Source organism: Pan troglodytes, chromosome 13 (genome assembly GCF_028858775.2).
Source record: "Pan troglodytes isolate AG18354 chromosome 13, NHGRI_mPanTro3-v2.0_pri, whole genome shotgun sequence".
Lineage (NCBI taxonomy): Eukaryota > Metazoa > Chordata > Mammalia > Primates > Hominidae > Pan > Pan troglodytes.
In genome coordinates this window covers 60,657,985-60,675,321 of record NC_072411.2, presented here as the reverse complement: position 1 = coordinate 60,675,321, position 17,337 = coordinate 60,657,985, and the positions used below count along the sequence as shown (strand labels likewise).

General features: G+C 40.5%; 1 protein-coding gene across 27 annotated transcripts in view; it reads right to left on the bottom strand.

Annotated features, from left to right (window-relative positions):
• Nucleotides 1–17,337, bottom strand: part of PKP4 (plakophilin 4) — a 226,927-nt gene that overhangs the window by 27,980 nt on the left and 181,610 nt on the right. For 14 of the 27 annotated variants that reach the window (XM_054679036.1, XM_054679045.2, XM_054679050.2 and 11 more), the window contains 2 exons: nucleotides 12,652–12,780; nucleotides 10,711–10,924 (listed from right to left, as the gene is read on the bottom strand). In XM_054679036.1, coding sequence (XP_054535011.1) covers nucleotides 10,711–10,924; nucleotides 12,652–12,780 — 343 coding nt within the window. Of the gene's footprint in view, nucleotides 1–10,710; nucleotides 10,925–12,651; nucleotides 12,785–17,337 lie in introns of all 27 variants that reach the window. The other 13 variants (XM_063791218.1, XM_063791228.1, XM_063791231.1 and 10 more) reach the window with 1 other exon arrangement.

The window sequence follows — 17,337 nt, the reverse complement described above, 5'->3', positions numbered from 1 at the left end:
TTTTCCTCACAAAGAATGAATAAATTAAAATACCATTTCACATAAATCCTATGCTGCACAATTTTGAAAGAGCTCACATTTAAAACTAACTTTATAGCTATTCTAATGGCGAACTGATAATTTTATAGTCAAATTAGAAGCTGATTTTACTGATTAATTAAAATAATAGCAACTATTTGAAAAATGTACTTCTTAAAGGATATTAAAAAACAACAAAACATTTGGAAAATGCGATTTCTCTGGTGGCAGATACGCATGGCAGCCTATACAACTGTTTTTCTTTTTGATATGAAAGACAATCTTAAACCACTCATTTTTAGACAGCATTCAATTTATGCCATGTTTCCTAATTATATTAAAAAGAGCCTAAGTGTTTGTAGACATTGCCAAAAGCAAAAAAGCAACAGCCATAAAGGTGCCAGTGTGCTTCAAACATCATCACTGGACAGGCCCCTGCATTTTCCTTCTTGAGTGAACCTCGCTCTGAATGCTCTGGTTTTAGTCGTGCTCTTTCACAAGACGTTCATGATGGAGGCAGGTAAAACTACCCAGGCTCAGGGTGTGAGGAACCATCAAGGAGATAATGGATGCTAAGGTCTTGTGCACACTCAACCCCCACTCCATTCCCAGTACAAAGCAAGTGTCATGACCAGTGGCTAACAGGACTGTGCATTCCCGTTGAAGCTCTGGGGATCACTGCTCCGTATGTAATCCTCCCCACCTCCTGCCCCAGCTCCTGGCTATTCTGCATCTATGGGCTCACTGGAACCACCCTGCAAACATTCTTGAAAAATGGGGGTAGAAATATTAGATTAATAGCACAAACATAATAATATCAGGGCTGCAGATTGTATCACGGCCCTTGCCTGCTTCTCCTAGCACATGCCTCCATTATCATTCCCTATACAGTCTCTGGCTGAAACACTCAGGATCTAGCAAACACACATCTTCATTTCTTTCTCTGTGCAGCTGCCCTTGAAGTTCTCCCCTTAGCCCAATGGGTTTTTATAAACTTCTGCGGCTTTTTCTTGGGACGAGAGTAATGCCAAGATGCTATGGCACCTACATCCTGCTACAATATGGCCTCCCGCCAGCCTTAAAGTTACACACCTCATACCTTTGACATTTACGTTACCTCTACCCAAATGCAGTATAGACCTGTGCTGCCCCATACGGTGGCCATCAGCCACATGTGGCTACTTGAAATATGGCTAGTCCAAATTGAGATGCACTGTTGAGTAAAAAATAGATTATGAAGACTTGGTACGAAGAAGTGAACACAAAATATTAATAATTTTTATATTTCTTAGAAGTTGAAATACTTTGAAACTATTAGGCCAAATAAAATATATTACTAAAATAGATTTCCCATGGCTGCTAGAAAATGTAGAAAATATGCAGCTCATATTATTCTCCTATTGAACAGCGCTGGCAGAGATGCTTGCTTGCTTCATGCCAGACTCCGAGGGAGACACACAGGGGAGCCATCTGTTCTCAGGGGGGCCTTACCACAAACAGTTACACCACCAGGCAGTTGTGACAAAGGGCAGGAAGAGCAACAGGTATGGCTTGAATATCCTGTGTGCCAGGAGCTCAACACACATCATCACAAAAACACCAAGCAGCAGGTAATGTGTCATTGCCGGGGACACTGGGGTTTGACAGTGGTGATGTGTCTGGAGCCACAGAGCTGGAAGGAAACAAGTCAACCTGGCTCCAAAGCTCACACTCACTCGAGACCATGCCGCTTCTCCCTGGATGTTTTTCAAACTGTGTGAACTTGTGTTTGATAGGAGGATGGGAGACCATATTTGAGTTGCAATGTCAAGGACAGAGGCCAGAAAGAAGCAGGTTTGGGGTGCAGAGCTCTTCAGGCCAACTATAGCCTGGGAAAGAAGTAGAAGAGGTGACGGCACATGCTGGAGCTGGCTGGCAGGAGGTCACAGAAGCTACTGATTTGGACAGGCAGGTGGGAAAACCTGAACTGCAGGCACAGGTGTTATCCCAGGGAGGGGGGTGAGGCCAATGGGCTAGGAGGGGCAGAGCCTATTTCACAGGACAGGATGGAGGAGGGAGGAGGCCAAAAGGGAAGGGAAGTGCCTGTAGTGAGAATCTGGAGCCAGATGCAAACTGAGGGTGGTGTCACAGGTAAGCCAGGAGTTTGAATATGTGTGAAAATATGGCGCTGTTAACAGAAATGAGGAAGTCAAGGGGGTGGTGGGGAGAATCAGTGCCATAAAACTGTCTGCTGGGCTAATCAATTGCCCAAGCTTTCTAACAGGGCTGAAGGCTGTCAACAAATTACGAAATCTAAGTGAAACTGAAATAATGGGAAAACAATTACGAGACAGGGATAAAACTACTATCCTCAGTTATAGAAAAATACCTTTCTCTGGATAAATTCTGAGGAAAACAAGTTGTGGTGGTATATAGCCATTCCCAGAGTTTCTAAGATGCCACTATCTGAGCAGAGTTCCTGAAACCTGTGCAGTGACCCCTCCATGCAGTGAGGCTCCTGGTCTATAGGTGTGGCTTGAAGCTTTCTCCTTCCTGCCCCAAAGCATGAGAGGCCAGCTGCTGCACTCCCTGCTGCCTGGCACAGAGCACTGCAGGTGGTGGACAGGCCTGCCTTGCTCACCCCTGTGTTCTCTGGGATTTCCTGCACAGCAGATGCATAATCCTCATGGGGCACGGGGGAGCTCACTCAGGTCCAGCTGTGCTCGGAACACCACCATCTCAGCTTTCAGCGCAGTGGGAAGTGGGTGCTCAGGTGGTCTGAGGGCAAGATGCTTCCTAGGAGGGAGCTGTGTGGAAGTAAGGAACTGGGCTGGCCACAGAGGCTGCACACAGGGGCCCCAGCCTGCATACTGCAGTTGAAGGTGATCATTCCTGCTGTTGAAATTTGTCCCCAGTTGGGACAAGATAGATTTTTAGTGCCTTTAGAGAATATAAGGGTTAGCCCGAGTCTCTGCGATTTTGCAGGCATAAAGGTGGATCACAGTACCTTTGAAAAGATCTACCAATTTTTAGAGATCCATTTACAGAATCATATTTGCATTTTAATGTATTCTTCTTTATTCTAGGTAATTTTACCACTTCATGGATATGTTTTGAGGATTAATGACATAATGTAGTTATACAGTTCTATGTTCCCTGGAAAGGCATTTCTACAGAAAATAAATAAGCTTACAATTCAGAAATGCTGACTGAGAATTGCCCATATGGGACACACAGAGTGGCTCCTTCTGTTGAAGCAGAGCTAATAAAAGGGAACAGGTCACATGAAAGGAAATTAGAGAATCCTTCTGGGGCAGAAACGGCAGTGGGGGCAGCGGCCCTGGCCACCCTTGTTCTGCAGGTTATTTCAGTGTGACACAGAATTAGGTCATTTATACTGTCACAGTTACACTATCATAGAGATTTGCCCAAGAAACTGTCACTGAAGTCATATACTCCACAGCTGACCTACGTGTTCCAGGAACACACTTGCTCATCTGTAACTGCACTAGATCTTCAACCCAGTTGTCTGGTGCTGGCAGAAGCTTAGAGACAAAGGTGCCTCCAGCTGTAAGCTATAGAGCATCATACTCAGAAACTGCAAAGCATTTGCAGGACCTGGCCTGGGGTCTCCATATTCCCACCTTTCTTGCATTTGTAGGACGTCTAGTCAACTGAGGGAGCATGTTATTACAGGGCCTCTCTTTTGCTGAGAAGTTCCACTCTGACTGATGTTTGAATACCCAAGTCTTATAAGTGACCTTCTGAGACTCCCTACTTGACTGCCTCCTTGTGCTTGGCACTTGGAAGCCTACACTCAAAATACAGGGTCATATTCCACTTAGAGGGTTGAATCTTTTCATACTCAAAACTATAAATCTTGAAATAGTTGCAAGACCTAAAATCACGTTTCATAGATTTCCTAAGCAAACTGAAGCTTTATGATTATACTTGATCACTAGTTTGATATTATAGTGCTAGTGGTGAAATTCAGGGATATTTCTCTATGGTCCTGGGTAAAATTCAGAGAGTAGTTTATTGTGGGGCTTTTTTTCTTTTCCCTTTTTGGTGGTAATCTTAAAGAACAAGGGAAATAACATTTGTACCCTCCAGATTTAGCTCCTGTTCAGCCCTTCTCAGTGGCCAGGGTAGGCAGGGGAAGGGTCAGGGAAGAAACACCTCCAGCCTGGACATCAGGAACTCAGCCTGGAGACTTGCCTGCTCAACCTTCCTGGACTTCGGTTTCTAATCTGTAATAACAGGGGTAGACAGGAGATTTCTTTAGGGTTCTTTCCAGTTCAAAGTTCTCTACCAACTGAGAATTGGTCTATTCATAATAGACATTTTTTGTCTTCTTAGTAATTAAACTTTTAAAAATTTGTCATTTCTCATTACACATTTTCAGGGTTTGAAATGTTCAGTGAATAAGGGAATCTGTTTCTGTTGTGATTGTTTCATTTATTTTTTTGAGACAGAGTCTCTGTCGCCCAGGCTGGAGTGCAGTGGCGCGATGTCGACTCGCTGCAACCTCCGCCTTTCAGGCTCAAGCGATTCTCCTGCCTCAGACTCTCTAGTAGCTGGATTACAGGCATGTGCCACCACACCCGGCTAATTTTTGTATTTTTAGTAGAGATGGGGTTTCACCATGTTGGCCTGGCTGGTCTTGAACTCCTGACCTCGAGTGATTTGCCTTCCTTGGCCTCCCAAAGTGTGGGGATTACAGGTGTGAGCCACAGCACCCAGCTATGTTTTATAAAGTGGACCAAGTGACATGGATCCTTACTGATTTGGGCTGGGAATTGGGAGGAGATGTTGCTAGATTTCTAAAAATGACCCACATAGCTTCTAACAGCCCTAGTGGCCCATAACAGTAGGACTGACTCCTCTCTGGACCAGAGCATAAATGACCTGTTTTGAAGGCATATTAATTAGGCTAAGGGGACATGCTTCGTAAATTGTTTTCATCCTGTAACAGCAAGTAATCGTCCAAAAGGCATGTCCACTAAGCTCCTGCTTTTTATAGTATATAAGACTAATTCTTGCCAGACTGTTCTGCCCTTTGTTAAACCTTAGCCTGGCCCATCTACCCTTCCTTAGTTACAACTATTATTTTCTTATTAATTTATCATCGAATTAGAAATATGGAGCTAATGATCAGGAAAACAATACACTTCATTTCATGTTCTGCAGTGTCTGGAATCCATTGCTGGCATCCAAACATTTCACAATAAACAGTGGAAATATTTTACTTAGCTATATGGATGAATAATCACTTAGTAAATTGGAAGAAATGCACATGTAGCAGTCATATGAACAAAGTCTATTATTACTGAAGAACAAAGGCTACTTTTTGGTATTTAAGAGGGTAATAGAAGTGTGACAGTTGGGGACATCTGGTACGTACATTAAAAAGCAGGCCTCCAGATTTGCACAATATCTTCAATGTCTATAGTTTTAAAAAATGATGTTTTCAGGACGCTCAATAACTTGAAACTCATGTTTCCTAGCTTAGAAACACTATTTAATTATTTTGAACAAATGAGTTCAACATATCTTTTTTAGTGACAAGATGTTCCCATCTGTCCTCCATACTTTGTGGCCTAGCAGACATTCATTTTATAACCAAACTGGGGAACAACCATACTTCATCCAACTTTCAAGTTTAAGTACAACAACAGCAAAAAATACTTTTGGAATAAAAGAAAAATTACCCTAAGCACTCACATATATCAGCACTTACTAAAAGAAATGCTCATTAGGTTTCAACTGGAAAATGTTCAACACAATGAGGAAAACACAAGAATCATGTTACATACTAGAGAACCATTTTAATTAACAATGACAGCCATATTGTCTTGGGAAAATGTGGCCAAAAATATAGGCCCTGGGCAGTTATTGTGTTTAAAGCAAAGGCAAGGCATCTTTATAAAAAACAGCTAAAATTTCTCCACTTAAGTATAGTAAAAACTGCCAAACTGAAACAAAGGGAACTAGAAAAAAAGACTGGATTAATAACTGGGTTGAATTACTTAATATTAAGAATCAAAGAATTCCTAGTTTCAAGGGCATAGTAGTTTCTTCAAATTATATAATATTTGGAACACAATGGTTCACTGTATTTTAACATCTCATAATCCTAAGTTGACTATAATTTTCACTTAGGAATGTGTGGACTGTACCTACAAAGGCCAAGCACCGTGCAAGGCTAGCCATGGTATTTGTGAATGATACTAGCAGAACACTAAAATCTAAGGCTAATGTTCTGTTTTCAAAGGGGACTTTATAGGAGATGGGCACCTGATGGGGAATGCTGGGTGACACGGTCACACAGCACCTTCAGCCTGAGTTCAGAGCAGACGTGCTTTAATGACAGCTCAGATTGGGGGCTTACTTCCTTGGTTAGGAGTGCTGGTGGCTGGATCTAGGGTGGAACTGGTCTTTTTGTAGGGCCATTCCTATGCAAAAATGACCTCCTGAGGGTCTGTATTTTTTGCCTTTTCAAGTTATATCAGATAACTTCTTGCTGCTTTCTGGATAACCTTGTTGTCCAGACTTAACCCCACCAGGTAATGAGCTTCCTGTGCTGTGGGTTCACGCATGTGATGGCGGCTACTTTGTATGGAAACTGTACAGGAGATTCATGCACTGGATGGATGACTGAACAAAATGAGTTCTGAGGTCTCCCCCAACCCTGTGGTTCTACAATTAAAGACGGCTTGAGCATTTGATGTGAGGAAGAGTTAATGAAAGAAGAAAGAAGAGTTCAAGCATCTTTTGATGTTTTCATGCTTTAATATGTATCAAGGATCAATCACCCTTAAAATATTACTGAACATCAGTTAAGGTTGGTACCACTAAATTGTAGGACTGGGAAATGTGAGCAATTTTGCTGTCTCTATAAAGCTTAGACTATAAATACATGTACACACACAAAAAAAGCAACTATGCTAGATTTATATTGTGACTTGTTTCATGTTAGACAATGTTTAGGTATAAATCAAACACAGCTGCCATTTGGCTTTTTGAACTGGAAACTCATTTCTGAAGTCTTCTGGTCCAACCTACTTTACTTATGGCAATTGCATGAAGTGTTTACCCACTGACCACTCTCATTTCAATGTTTTGAAGAAAACATTTGATAATCAGTCCACATGTCAAAATAAAGGATTAGTGGTAACAGTATATAGTTATAAAGCAATTCTTAATGTCTCCTATTCTATAAGTATGGCAAAAAATTGTTTCTTATAGCCTAAAAGCTACCGGCAGATATTTTCAAGAGAAATATCAGAGGTACTTCTTAGTTTTACATTAGAAGTGATATGATCTGTTAGGAAAACAGCTCTTTTTGAATTAGAAAACACTTATATCCTCTTTTCAAGGCCAAGGTCCATGTCTTAAAACATCTTATGTTCTCTAAAAATAAGGAGGAAATCATCTAAATTAGCACTCAATTCCAGAGTGTGCTCCAGGTAACCTAGTACATAAAAGCCCTTGGTAGTAAAGTCGGGCTCTACTTAAAGTAATTTTGACTTATTTTTAAATGTAAACAAAAAAAGAGCATACAATCATGTACTTTTCTTCCTGTTTAACACTAAATCTTACAAATTCCTTGAGCTCAGCTCAGGAAAGGCACTGTAATAGTCTCTCCCAAGGAAAAAACTCAAACAGAAATTCAGAAAAGACTCATTCCTCCTATGAGAGGACAGAAGAGCAGGAAAAAGCTTCACATTAAGGATGTAAGGATCAAGTCATGATGAATCTGGCTAGTTAAATTTGAGGAGAAGCTGTGTTTTCCATGTCATTTGTCCCTGGATCGCCACTGCTCTCTCAGGGAGTGGCGCACACGATCGACTGCAGCCCTCCTGGCTGCACGGTGTTACTATGGGAAGACAACTGGACATGACACAGGAAGTTCAAAGTGATGGGAAGAGAAACATCAGACAAAGCAGGAAAGCACTCATGTACTGCAAATGATTCTGTCTCCTCTATGCCTCCCTAACAGTAGGCTCAGGGTAAATTTGTGGGCGTAATCACAGTGACTGTGTTGACTTCTAGGATGAACATAGCTACATTTTTATTTTTTCTTAATTCTGTTTAGCTTGCTCTAATTTTCATTTTATATCTACATGTACACGTAAACAAAAATAATTATAATTTGTTTTTTGGTGAGATGCCTCAAAAGCATTTTAGAAAGTGGGAGTACTAATTTAGAAGCGCTAAAGCATTAATAGTCAAAATACATTAAGGCAGATGGTCCATTCCAGATTTATGATTATTTGTAACGTATATTCTACTTTTGGTATTTTATTTAGAGTACAAGGGAATATTAATGTTGTATTTTGAACATTAATATCTTATGAGAAAGTTGATTCCCCTTAAATATTGGATGCAGGATAGTTTATTCATTCCCAAGTGTTACAGAAACTACAACTCTGATTTCATAGTGGAAACCTGGGGGGAATGAAATTAATTTTGAAGAAATCTTGTTTTAAAATTTTAAATTAAATATCTCAAGCATGAAAAAAGGCAAAGAAAATATAAAACAAACACCCAGGTATGCCAGCTTTGTCAAATATTAACATTTTGTCTTATGTATTTCAGAGTTCTCTAAAGAAACAGAGGTGGAATACAACCCCCAGTCCCATTTTCCTCCTTCCTCTTCATAGAGGTAACCCCTATCCTGAATCTATTTTTATTATTCCAATTAGAAATTTTAACTTTATTGCATGTGCATATATCCATATCAATCTACATATTTAAAAACTTTATTCAAATAGTATTACTCTGTAGTTATCATTCTGCAAGTATTTCTAAAGCTGCATCTATCTATGTTATGTGTAGTCTACTGTGCTTATTTTAACTGCTGTATGTGGTTTCACTGTGTGAGAGTACTGCCATTGATGTAACCATTCTTTTGTCAATGAACTCTTAGTATTTTCCCTGAATTATCTATTACAAGCAATGCTGTCATCAATGTGTCCTCCTGTAGAACCATTCTTCCAGCTCAATCTCAAGTATCCTTGAATCCAGCCACTAGCACTGCAACATCCAGGCATTACTCACTTCTCCCTCTCTGTCACTCCGCACTTCCGACCATCATGCCCAGACCACAAAATATTTCTCTGACTGCTCCACCCCACTCTTCCTTTTCATCATTAAAATAGTTCAAGCTGTTATCAGTAGACTGTTGGTCTGTTCATAGGCCTCCCACGCTCTCCCACTTCATATCAATCCTCTACCCTGCTGCCTGCTGGAAGAAGGCATTTAAAGGCCTAAACTGGCCATGCCATACTCCAGTGTCCCTACTGCATGTGGGACACAATTAAGTTCCTTATAAAAGTTCCCTAAATGGGCGGGGTGCAGTGGCTCATACCTGTAATCTCAGCACTTTGAGAGGCTGAGGCGGGCGGATCACCTGAGGTCAGAAGTTGGAGACCAGTCTGGCCAACATGGTGAGACTCCATCTCTACTAAAAATACAAAAATTAGCTGGGTTTGGTGGCGCGTGTGTGTAATCCCAGTTACTCAGGAGGCTGAGGCGAGAGAATCGCTTGAACCCGGGAGGCAGAGGTTGCAGTGAGCTCAGATCATGCCATCGCATCCCAGCCTGGGTGACAGAGCAAGACTCCGTCTAAAAAAAAAGTTCCCTAAATGAAGACTCTATCTCTCTCTGGCCTTGTTTTCTTTCTTTTTTTTTTTTTTTGAAACAGGGCCTCACTTGTCATCCAGGCTGGAGTGCAGTGGTGTGATCATGGCTCACTGCAGCCTCAACCTCCTGGGCTTAAGTGATCCCCCTACTTCAGACTCCCAAGTACCTGGAACCACAGGCATGTGCCACCACATCCAGCTACTTATTTTTATTTTTTGTAGAGATGTGGTCTCCCTGTGTTGCCCAGGTTGGTCTTGGACTCCTGGCCTCAAGTGACCCTCTTGCCTCGGTCTCCCAAAGTGTTGCGATTACAGGTGTGAGCTACCACACTTGGCCCTCACTAGGTTTTAACACAGCAGCCCCCTCTTGCTGGTAGCTCCAGAACTATATCCCATGCTGTTTCGGAGCTTGTAACTAGAAAGACCTCTGCCTATCCAGCCAATGCTTCCTCATCCTTTAGGCCAACTTCAGTTTCATGTCACCCAGGGAACTTCGTTACCCATCCTCTGTGCCCAATGCAACCTCTGTTGAGTGAGACTTGCCACATTTCCCTGACGCTCACAAAACCACCTGTGTTCCTCACCAATCTGAGGGTGACTTAAGCGCAGGCACTGGGTTTTATTCATCTTTCTATCCCTGGGGCCTAGTAAAGTACGTGGGAATACAAACAGGCACTCAGACACTAGCTGAGCTAACGTAAAAGACTGCCAATCCATTAAGTATATTTTATTTTCATAATATAGGATAGTCTATTTAATACAACTAGATTTACTATGAAATACATGTAAAAAATGTCATATTTAGTCCTCCATGAAAAAGACATCTGTTAGCTGATATTTACAAATTAATAAGTACAATAACTTATACTAATAGAGATGACCGCATTCTAAACGGTTTCTGACTCATTAGACTAAATAATTCTCAGCCTTCACAGTTGTGAGCACTATATATATCTCATTATCTATTACCTGGAACCTCCAACTCTTCCATAGTGCCACTATACAAGGGCACAGTCCAGACTGTTTTCAACATTTCCTCTAGGACGAGATCACATTCTATACCTACCTGTAACAAGCTCCCTTACTTCTGCATCAATAGATTTTCTCAACAGTCGCAACAAGGCAGGTATCCCACCAACATTCTTCATTGCTATTTTATTTTCATCTGTAGACTTGCCAAAAACGAGGTTTCGAAGGGCACCACAAGCATTCTTCTGAACTTCCAAAACTCTGTGGTCCAGAAGGTCAACCAGATGCTTGATTCCCCCTAACCTACACACCTAGAATGAAAAATATTAGGTACCAGGCCTAAGTAACATGCAATTAATCAGTGATCAAACAGAAGTCTGTTATGGAGAGATCACAGGATGTGGATATCTCTAGACCATTTCAAAGGTTACTTTTTATTCCAAATAAGACAACTTTTATACATTCTAAGGAGAGGCCAGGTGCGGTGGCTCATGCCTGTAATCTCAGCACATTGGGAGGCCAAGATGGGCAGATCACTTGAGGTCAGGAGTTCAAGACCAGCCTGGCCAACATGATGAAACCCCGTCTCTACTAAAAATAGAGAAAACTTAGCTGGGTGTCGAGGCACACGCCTGTAATCCCAACTACTTGGAAGGCTGAGGCACAAGAATCGCTTGAACCTGGGAGGTGGAGGTTGCAGTGAGCCAAGATTGCACCACTGCACTCCAGCCTGGGCAACAGAGTGAGACTCTGTGCCCCCCACCCCCCCCAAAAAAAATAGAATTCTAAGGACACTCTTGTAGATGATACTTTTCCTGGGTTCATGGCTTCAAAAAAAGATAGGAGATTTAAGTGGTTTAATGTCCATCGGCAGGCAGCACAGTCCTCCTCCAAGCCTCAGAACACACATCAAGAATTGTGCTTTCACTCCAGCAGTGCAATGTGCAAATACACAAACATAGCAAAGCTATCTGCAGGGCTTGAGGCAATATAGGAAATAATTTTTGACTTAAGTTATTTAGTTTCTAGAATGAGTTCTCTAGGCTACTCTCCTTAAATTTTCTTCCATTTGTCAATTCATTAGTACATTATTTGAGTATTTCTGGGCTTTATTTACTACATTCACTTTTAGGTCTGGAGCCGGTATGCTGTTATGCACATTAAAATGATGAAAAACACTTCAGTTTTATATAACACAGTGGGTCAGAAGAAGGCTTGAAACGTTAAAGAAAGAATCTATATGTTATATAGAATTATAGCCAATAACCAGTAACTTGCTATGTTTCTATAAATACCAAAAAAACCTTGAAATAAAATATTCATGTATGTTCAGCATTAGTGATGGTTATAATCCTCTATAACTTATTTATAGTTGGCACCAATCTGACTAGAATCCCATAAAACACATTGGCTCACTAGTTCAATGAATACTATAATTTTTAATCTAATAATTTTTTTTTCTTTTTGAGACAGAGTCTCGCTCCTAGGCTGTAGTGCAGTGGCTTGATCTCGGCTCACTGCAACCTCCTTCTCCCAGGTTCAAGTGATTCTCCCGCCTCAGCCTTCTGAGTAGCGGGGATTACAGGCCATGCACCACCATGTCCAGCTAATTTTTGTGTTTTTAGTAGAGAAGGGATTTCACCATGTTGGCCAGGCTGGTCTTGAATTCCGGACCTCAGGTGATCTGCCAGCCTCTGTCTCCCAAAGTGCTGAGATTATAGGCATGAGCCACTGTGCCTGGCCTAAAATATTTTTTAAATGCAAGTTAAATTGATTTTTGCTTCATGGTTTTATAAATAAGCTAATGAAGTAGACATACGATTTGAAAATGCTGAAAGCACTCCAAGAAATATATGTATCCTAGTTTTTCCTGAGAGATACTGAAATGCATAGTTAAGTGAAAGAGTATCTGGTATCAAAATATCCCTTTAAAAAGACTCTTGAATTACACTGGGTAATTTCTTAAATACAGAAGCACGTGGCTGTTAAATGCAAAGGCATTATTTTCCCCAGTCATCCCAGGCACCATGTCCTGTACCTCCATCTTCACTTTGTTGTCACCAAAGCACAGGTGCTGCAGGTAGGCCGCTGCATTTGCCTGAACAGATGGGAACTGGTGCTGAAGCATGTGAATGACCTCAGGCAACTCAGGATCACGCCAGGCAAACTCCCTACATGAGAAAAACATGGCTTCAGAAAGGAAGGCCCATGTTGTAAAAATACACTGAACAAAACACTTGTTATAAGGAAAAAAAGCTCAGCTGAGACAAAAATGGGAAGTTACAAAAATCCTAAAAAATACATACCTAAATAATTTTTCCCCCTGATGAACATATGCAGAGGCCCAGATGCTTATGATCTTAAAGAAATCATGACGCACAGATGCACAGAAAGAGATTCAGGGGAACAAAGAAAATTCTTAATATAAGTAACTTCCACTCTCGTGTTCCTCCTCCTGATTCTAATTTTATGTCTTTCTACCTATGTAAGAAATCTGCAGGTGCAAGGCTCAGGTAAACACGTGCACTGTAGCGAAGTGAGATGTCATGCCTGAAGGGAGAGGAAGGGCTGGTGGGAACAGACAGGGCTGGCGTCAGCCTAGAAATCACAAACATTGTGGGCCTGAGGATTTTTAAGAAACAATGTTTATGGTTGCTCTTGAGTATAACACAGAAACACAGAAAACTATATAAACAAGTATTTGACCAGTCATCCTATATTCAGGATTACTGCTGACATTTCCTGTTTTTCTATATATGTGTGCAAATGTGCACACATGTGTGGGTTTGGAATTTTTTCCATAAAACTGGGTTATTATTAAATAGTAGTTAATATTTCATAAACCCCTATCCTGTGTCAGGCACTATTCCAGGCATTTTATATATATTTATTAATTTATTCTTACGGCAACCTTAGAGAAACGGAAGTTGAGGCAGAAAGGCCATGCGCCTGGCCACGTGGCTGTAAACTGCGAAGCGGTACCCTGCCTTCAGAGTCTGTGTCCTCCAACACTATGCTATACCATTTTTTTGAACAATGAATATATAATCATGCTATGTATATATACTTTTATACTTTCCTTTTTTTCAGCTAACATCCATTTTCAGGATTTTCTAATGTCATCTGATTGGTGTACTGTTTGGAATTCTTGTTAAATGTGAGTTTGTACTTATATTATGTGAAAAGCAGATTGTTAGAAAATGGCTCACAGAACAACAAATATGCAGACTCTGATTACAGGATAAAGTTAGTTGTTTATTAAAAAAAAGAATTCATACTGAGTAAACCTTTAAAATTATCTTTAAAATTAATGACCGAGTGATAATTCTCCTGCCTGGTTTTTGAAGCCTTAGAGTCTCTCTTGATCTGGGAAGTCTCCATGTATTAACTTGTTAGACCCCTGCAAAGGGGCATGTCATCCCACACCTGTGTGCACACACGCAAACACACACGCACGCACTCACACACACACACCCCTCATGCATTCAGTTAGTGAATTCTTACTGTGCTATGGTGCTGGAGATACAAATATTGGTAAGATACGATTCTATTTACAGGGTCTTCTATGCCAAACTAAAAAGTTTAGTCTTAATACCAATAACAGGAGTTATCCTTTATTGAGTTTACTTATATCAGGCTTTGTGCCAAGAACTTTACCTTCATTATCTCATTTACCTTTACTGTTGCCTCATGAGGTAAGCACTATTAAAATAACATTAGATACAGATAAGGAACTCAGGATTAGTAATTAGTGATAGAGGTTAGTGAAACCCAAGTGGTCTATATGTGTGCCTACACATAAGGAATGAAGGCTGTGAAGCAGGAGAGTAAGAGGATGTGACATGGTCACATTTATACAGACGATAACTCTAGTGGCCAAGGAAAGAATGCCCTAGAATACAAAAAGATGGGTGTCATGCAGATTACCCACTATCTGCACAGGAATCTATACATCTGCTTGAAACGAAATAGACTTCTCTTTGATTCCTCTCTTTTCCTCATCTTCCCTCATGGAATCCATCAGCAAGTTCTGTTGACTATCTACAAAATATTTAACATATACCAAATCCATTCATTTTCTCCATTTTGCCCAGAAGAGTCTAACAGTTTCCTACATGTTCTCTCTGCTTCTAATATTATCCCCTCACCCCACCTGCACCCCCAATCCATTCTTTATACAGCAGCCAGATGATCTAAAAACTGAAGTCAGGTGTGAGATGGAGTTTCTGGCTTGGTGAACAGGCTGGATGGTGATGTCACTAACAGCCATTAAGAATACAGTAAATGCCAAGGGAGGCAGGATAACAGCAGAAAAAGCACAGAATATGGAGTTAGATTGCCTGGGTTTCAGTCTTGGGTCCTTCCATTTCTGTGTGATTTTGAAAACCAACTAATTATTTGGAGCTTCAGTTTCCTCAACTGTAAAACAAGATCAATGAAACTAATATTTCAATCTTCACTGGTTGGTTGTGATGATTAATTATGATGATGAATACTAAAATATTTTATATATTTTTACTTCTGACACAGATGTTTTATTAATATTCATCATCCCTAAAAAATGAGCTATTCTAAATAGATGAATTCCTGGTAACAAATAGTTTTCCTTTTATATATTGAAACTGTTATCAATCGTTTCTCAGAAAATCTGTCTAAAGCCTGTTATGTAAATCTCTGTTGTAATTAACAGAGTGCAAGGAGTGTGATTTACTCTTTCTTTGATGACTCACAATCATTACAAATACACATTTTTGTCCTCTTTAAATGGGACACTGAGGGTCAAGATTTCCTGACATCCCCAGTGCCATGAGGGCCAGACAGCCCCGAGGGTGGGCTCCTGCCAGAGCTGGGCAATTAGGCTTGCTTGGCTTCAACTCCAACCTTGATGAAAATTCAGTAGAAATTTACCCTCGAAAAACTGCTATCAATTTGTAGGCTGGCTGGATGGCATCAATGCCTGCCAGGATTTGCTTCAGTATAACCTAAGCCCAGACTTCTGTTTCCAGCCATGATAGAGTAACTCATACTGGATTTCGCCCTCCCACCATAAACAATTATAAAAGTGAATTTAGCTAAATGTAGGAGAAAACTGTTTTTAGACCCTCGAAAACAGGCAACACAAGAATATAATCCTTGAGACGAGGGAAACATCAACGAGTCCCATGTTTACTTGGCTTTCTGCCTGGGGGCACTTTCTGGACCAAGACACAGGAAGCTGAGGCCAAGTAGTATGTGAGGGATTTAGTGAGCTGAGGCAGGGAGCGAGTGGAATTTGTGGGTGCCAAAGTGGTTAGAATGTGCAAGGCAGAGTACTGGAGACAAGGGAGCTAAGCAGAGGTGATTCTCCGGGTTTGCGTGTGGACTATCCGAAGTCCTCAGTTGCACCCTGAGCTGTAGGGCACATGCACAGGTCTGGTGGAGAGTGGCTGCTGCACGGCTCAATGCTGAACAGGTACCAGGTGATGTGGACTCCCAGCCTAGTCAGAGTGCAGACCTCACTGAACACCTTGGGCATTTAGTCAAGACTCCACAAAGGCCAAGTTTTAGGGGTAAGGATCATGTTCTAAGGCTTAAAAGAAATATGAACTAGACCTAACAATGAACAAAACCAATCTTGATGGGATTGAAAGGATCTGCCAGTAATTTAGTTCTCTGCCACAACAAAACTCAGCACCCTAACAGGAGACAACTTAATCCAGATTCCCTATAATGTATCATCTACAACCGTCAGTATATAATTTAAAATGACTAAACATGAGAAGAAACAGAAACATATGACTTATAAATATGTAAAAAAGGCAACCAATAGAAACAGACCCAGACTCACCCCAGATGTTGAACTTATCAGAGGAAATATTTTAAATGGTTATGATAAATGTGTTCAAAGACTTAAAGAAAAAGATGTATATAAGGAGTGAAGAGATGGAGAATCTCATAGGAACATGGAATATATAAAAGGAACCAAATTCAAGGATTGGAAATAAAAACAAATTTGCAAGGGCTTCACAACAGATTGTAGTCTATAGGACAAAGAACACTAAATTTGAAGGCATTAATAAAAATTTCTGATTACAAGAATACAGGGAAAAAAGATTTAAAAAATGAAGACAGATTCAGTAATGTGCAAAATAATAAAGTGATCCTATGTGTTTAATTCAAGTCCTAGAAGGAGAAAAGAGAGTTTGGGGCAGAAAAAAAAACTTAAAGAATTAATGGCTGAAAATTTCCCAATTTTGACAAAAACATCAACCTACATTCCAAGAATCTCAGTGAACCCTAAGCAGGTTAAATGCAGAGAAAATTATACTTAGGCTCACCAGAATAAAACAGCTGAAAGCTAGAGAAAAATCTGAAACGCAGCCAAAGAAAAGACACATTACATAATGAGAAGAATGCACATGATGTCTGCCTTATCAACAGAAACAACGGAGATCTGAAGACAATGAATGACATCTTTTAAAATACAGAAAGAAAAAAATGCACACCTGTAAATCCTGAATTATATATCTAGCAAAAAAAAAATCCTTTAAAAAAACAGTGAAATATTTTCAGATAAACTAAAGCTGAGAGAATTTGTTACAAGCAGAAATGCAAGACAGGAAAGGCTAAAGGAAGTTCTTTAGGCCAAAGGGAAATGAGTTGAGATGGAAACGTGAATACACAGGAAGTCTTTTACGTTACTCCTTTCAGAAGCATCATTGATGTTATTAGTAAATATGGTTTC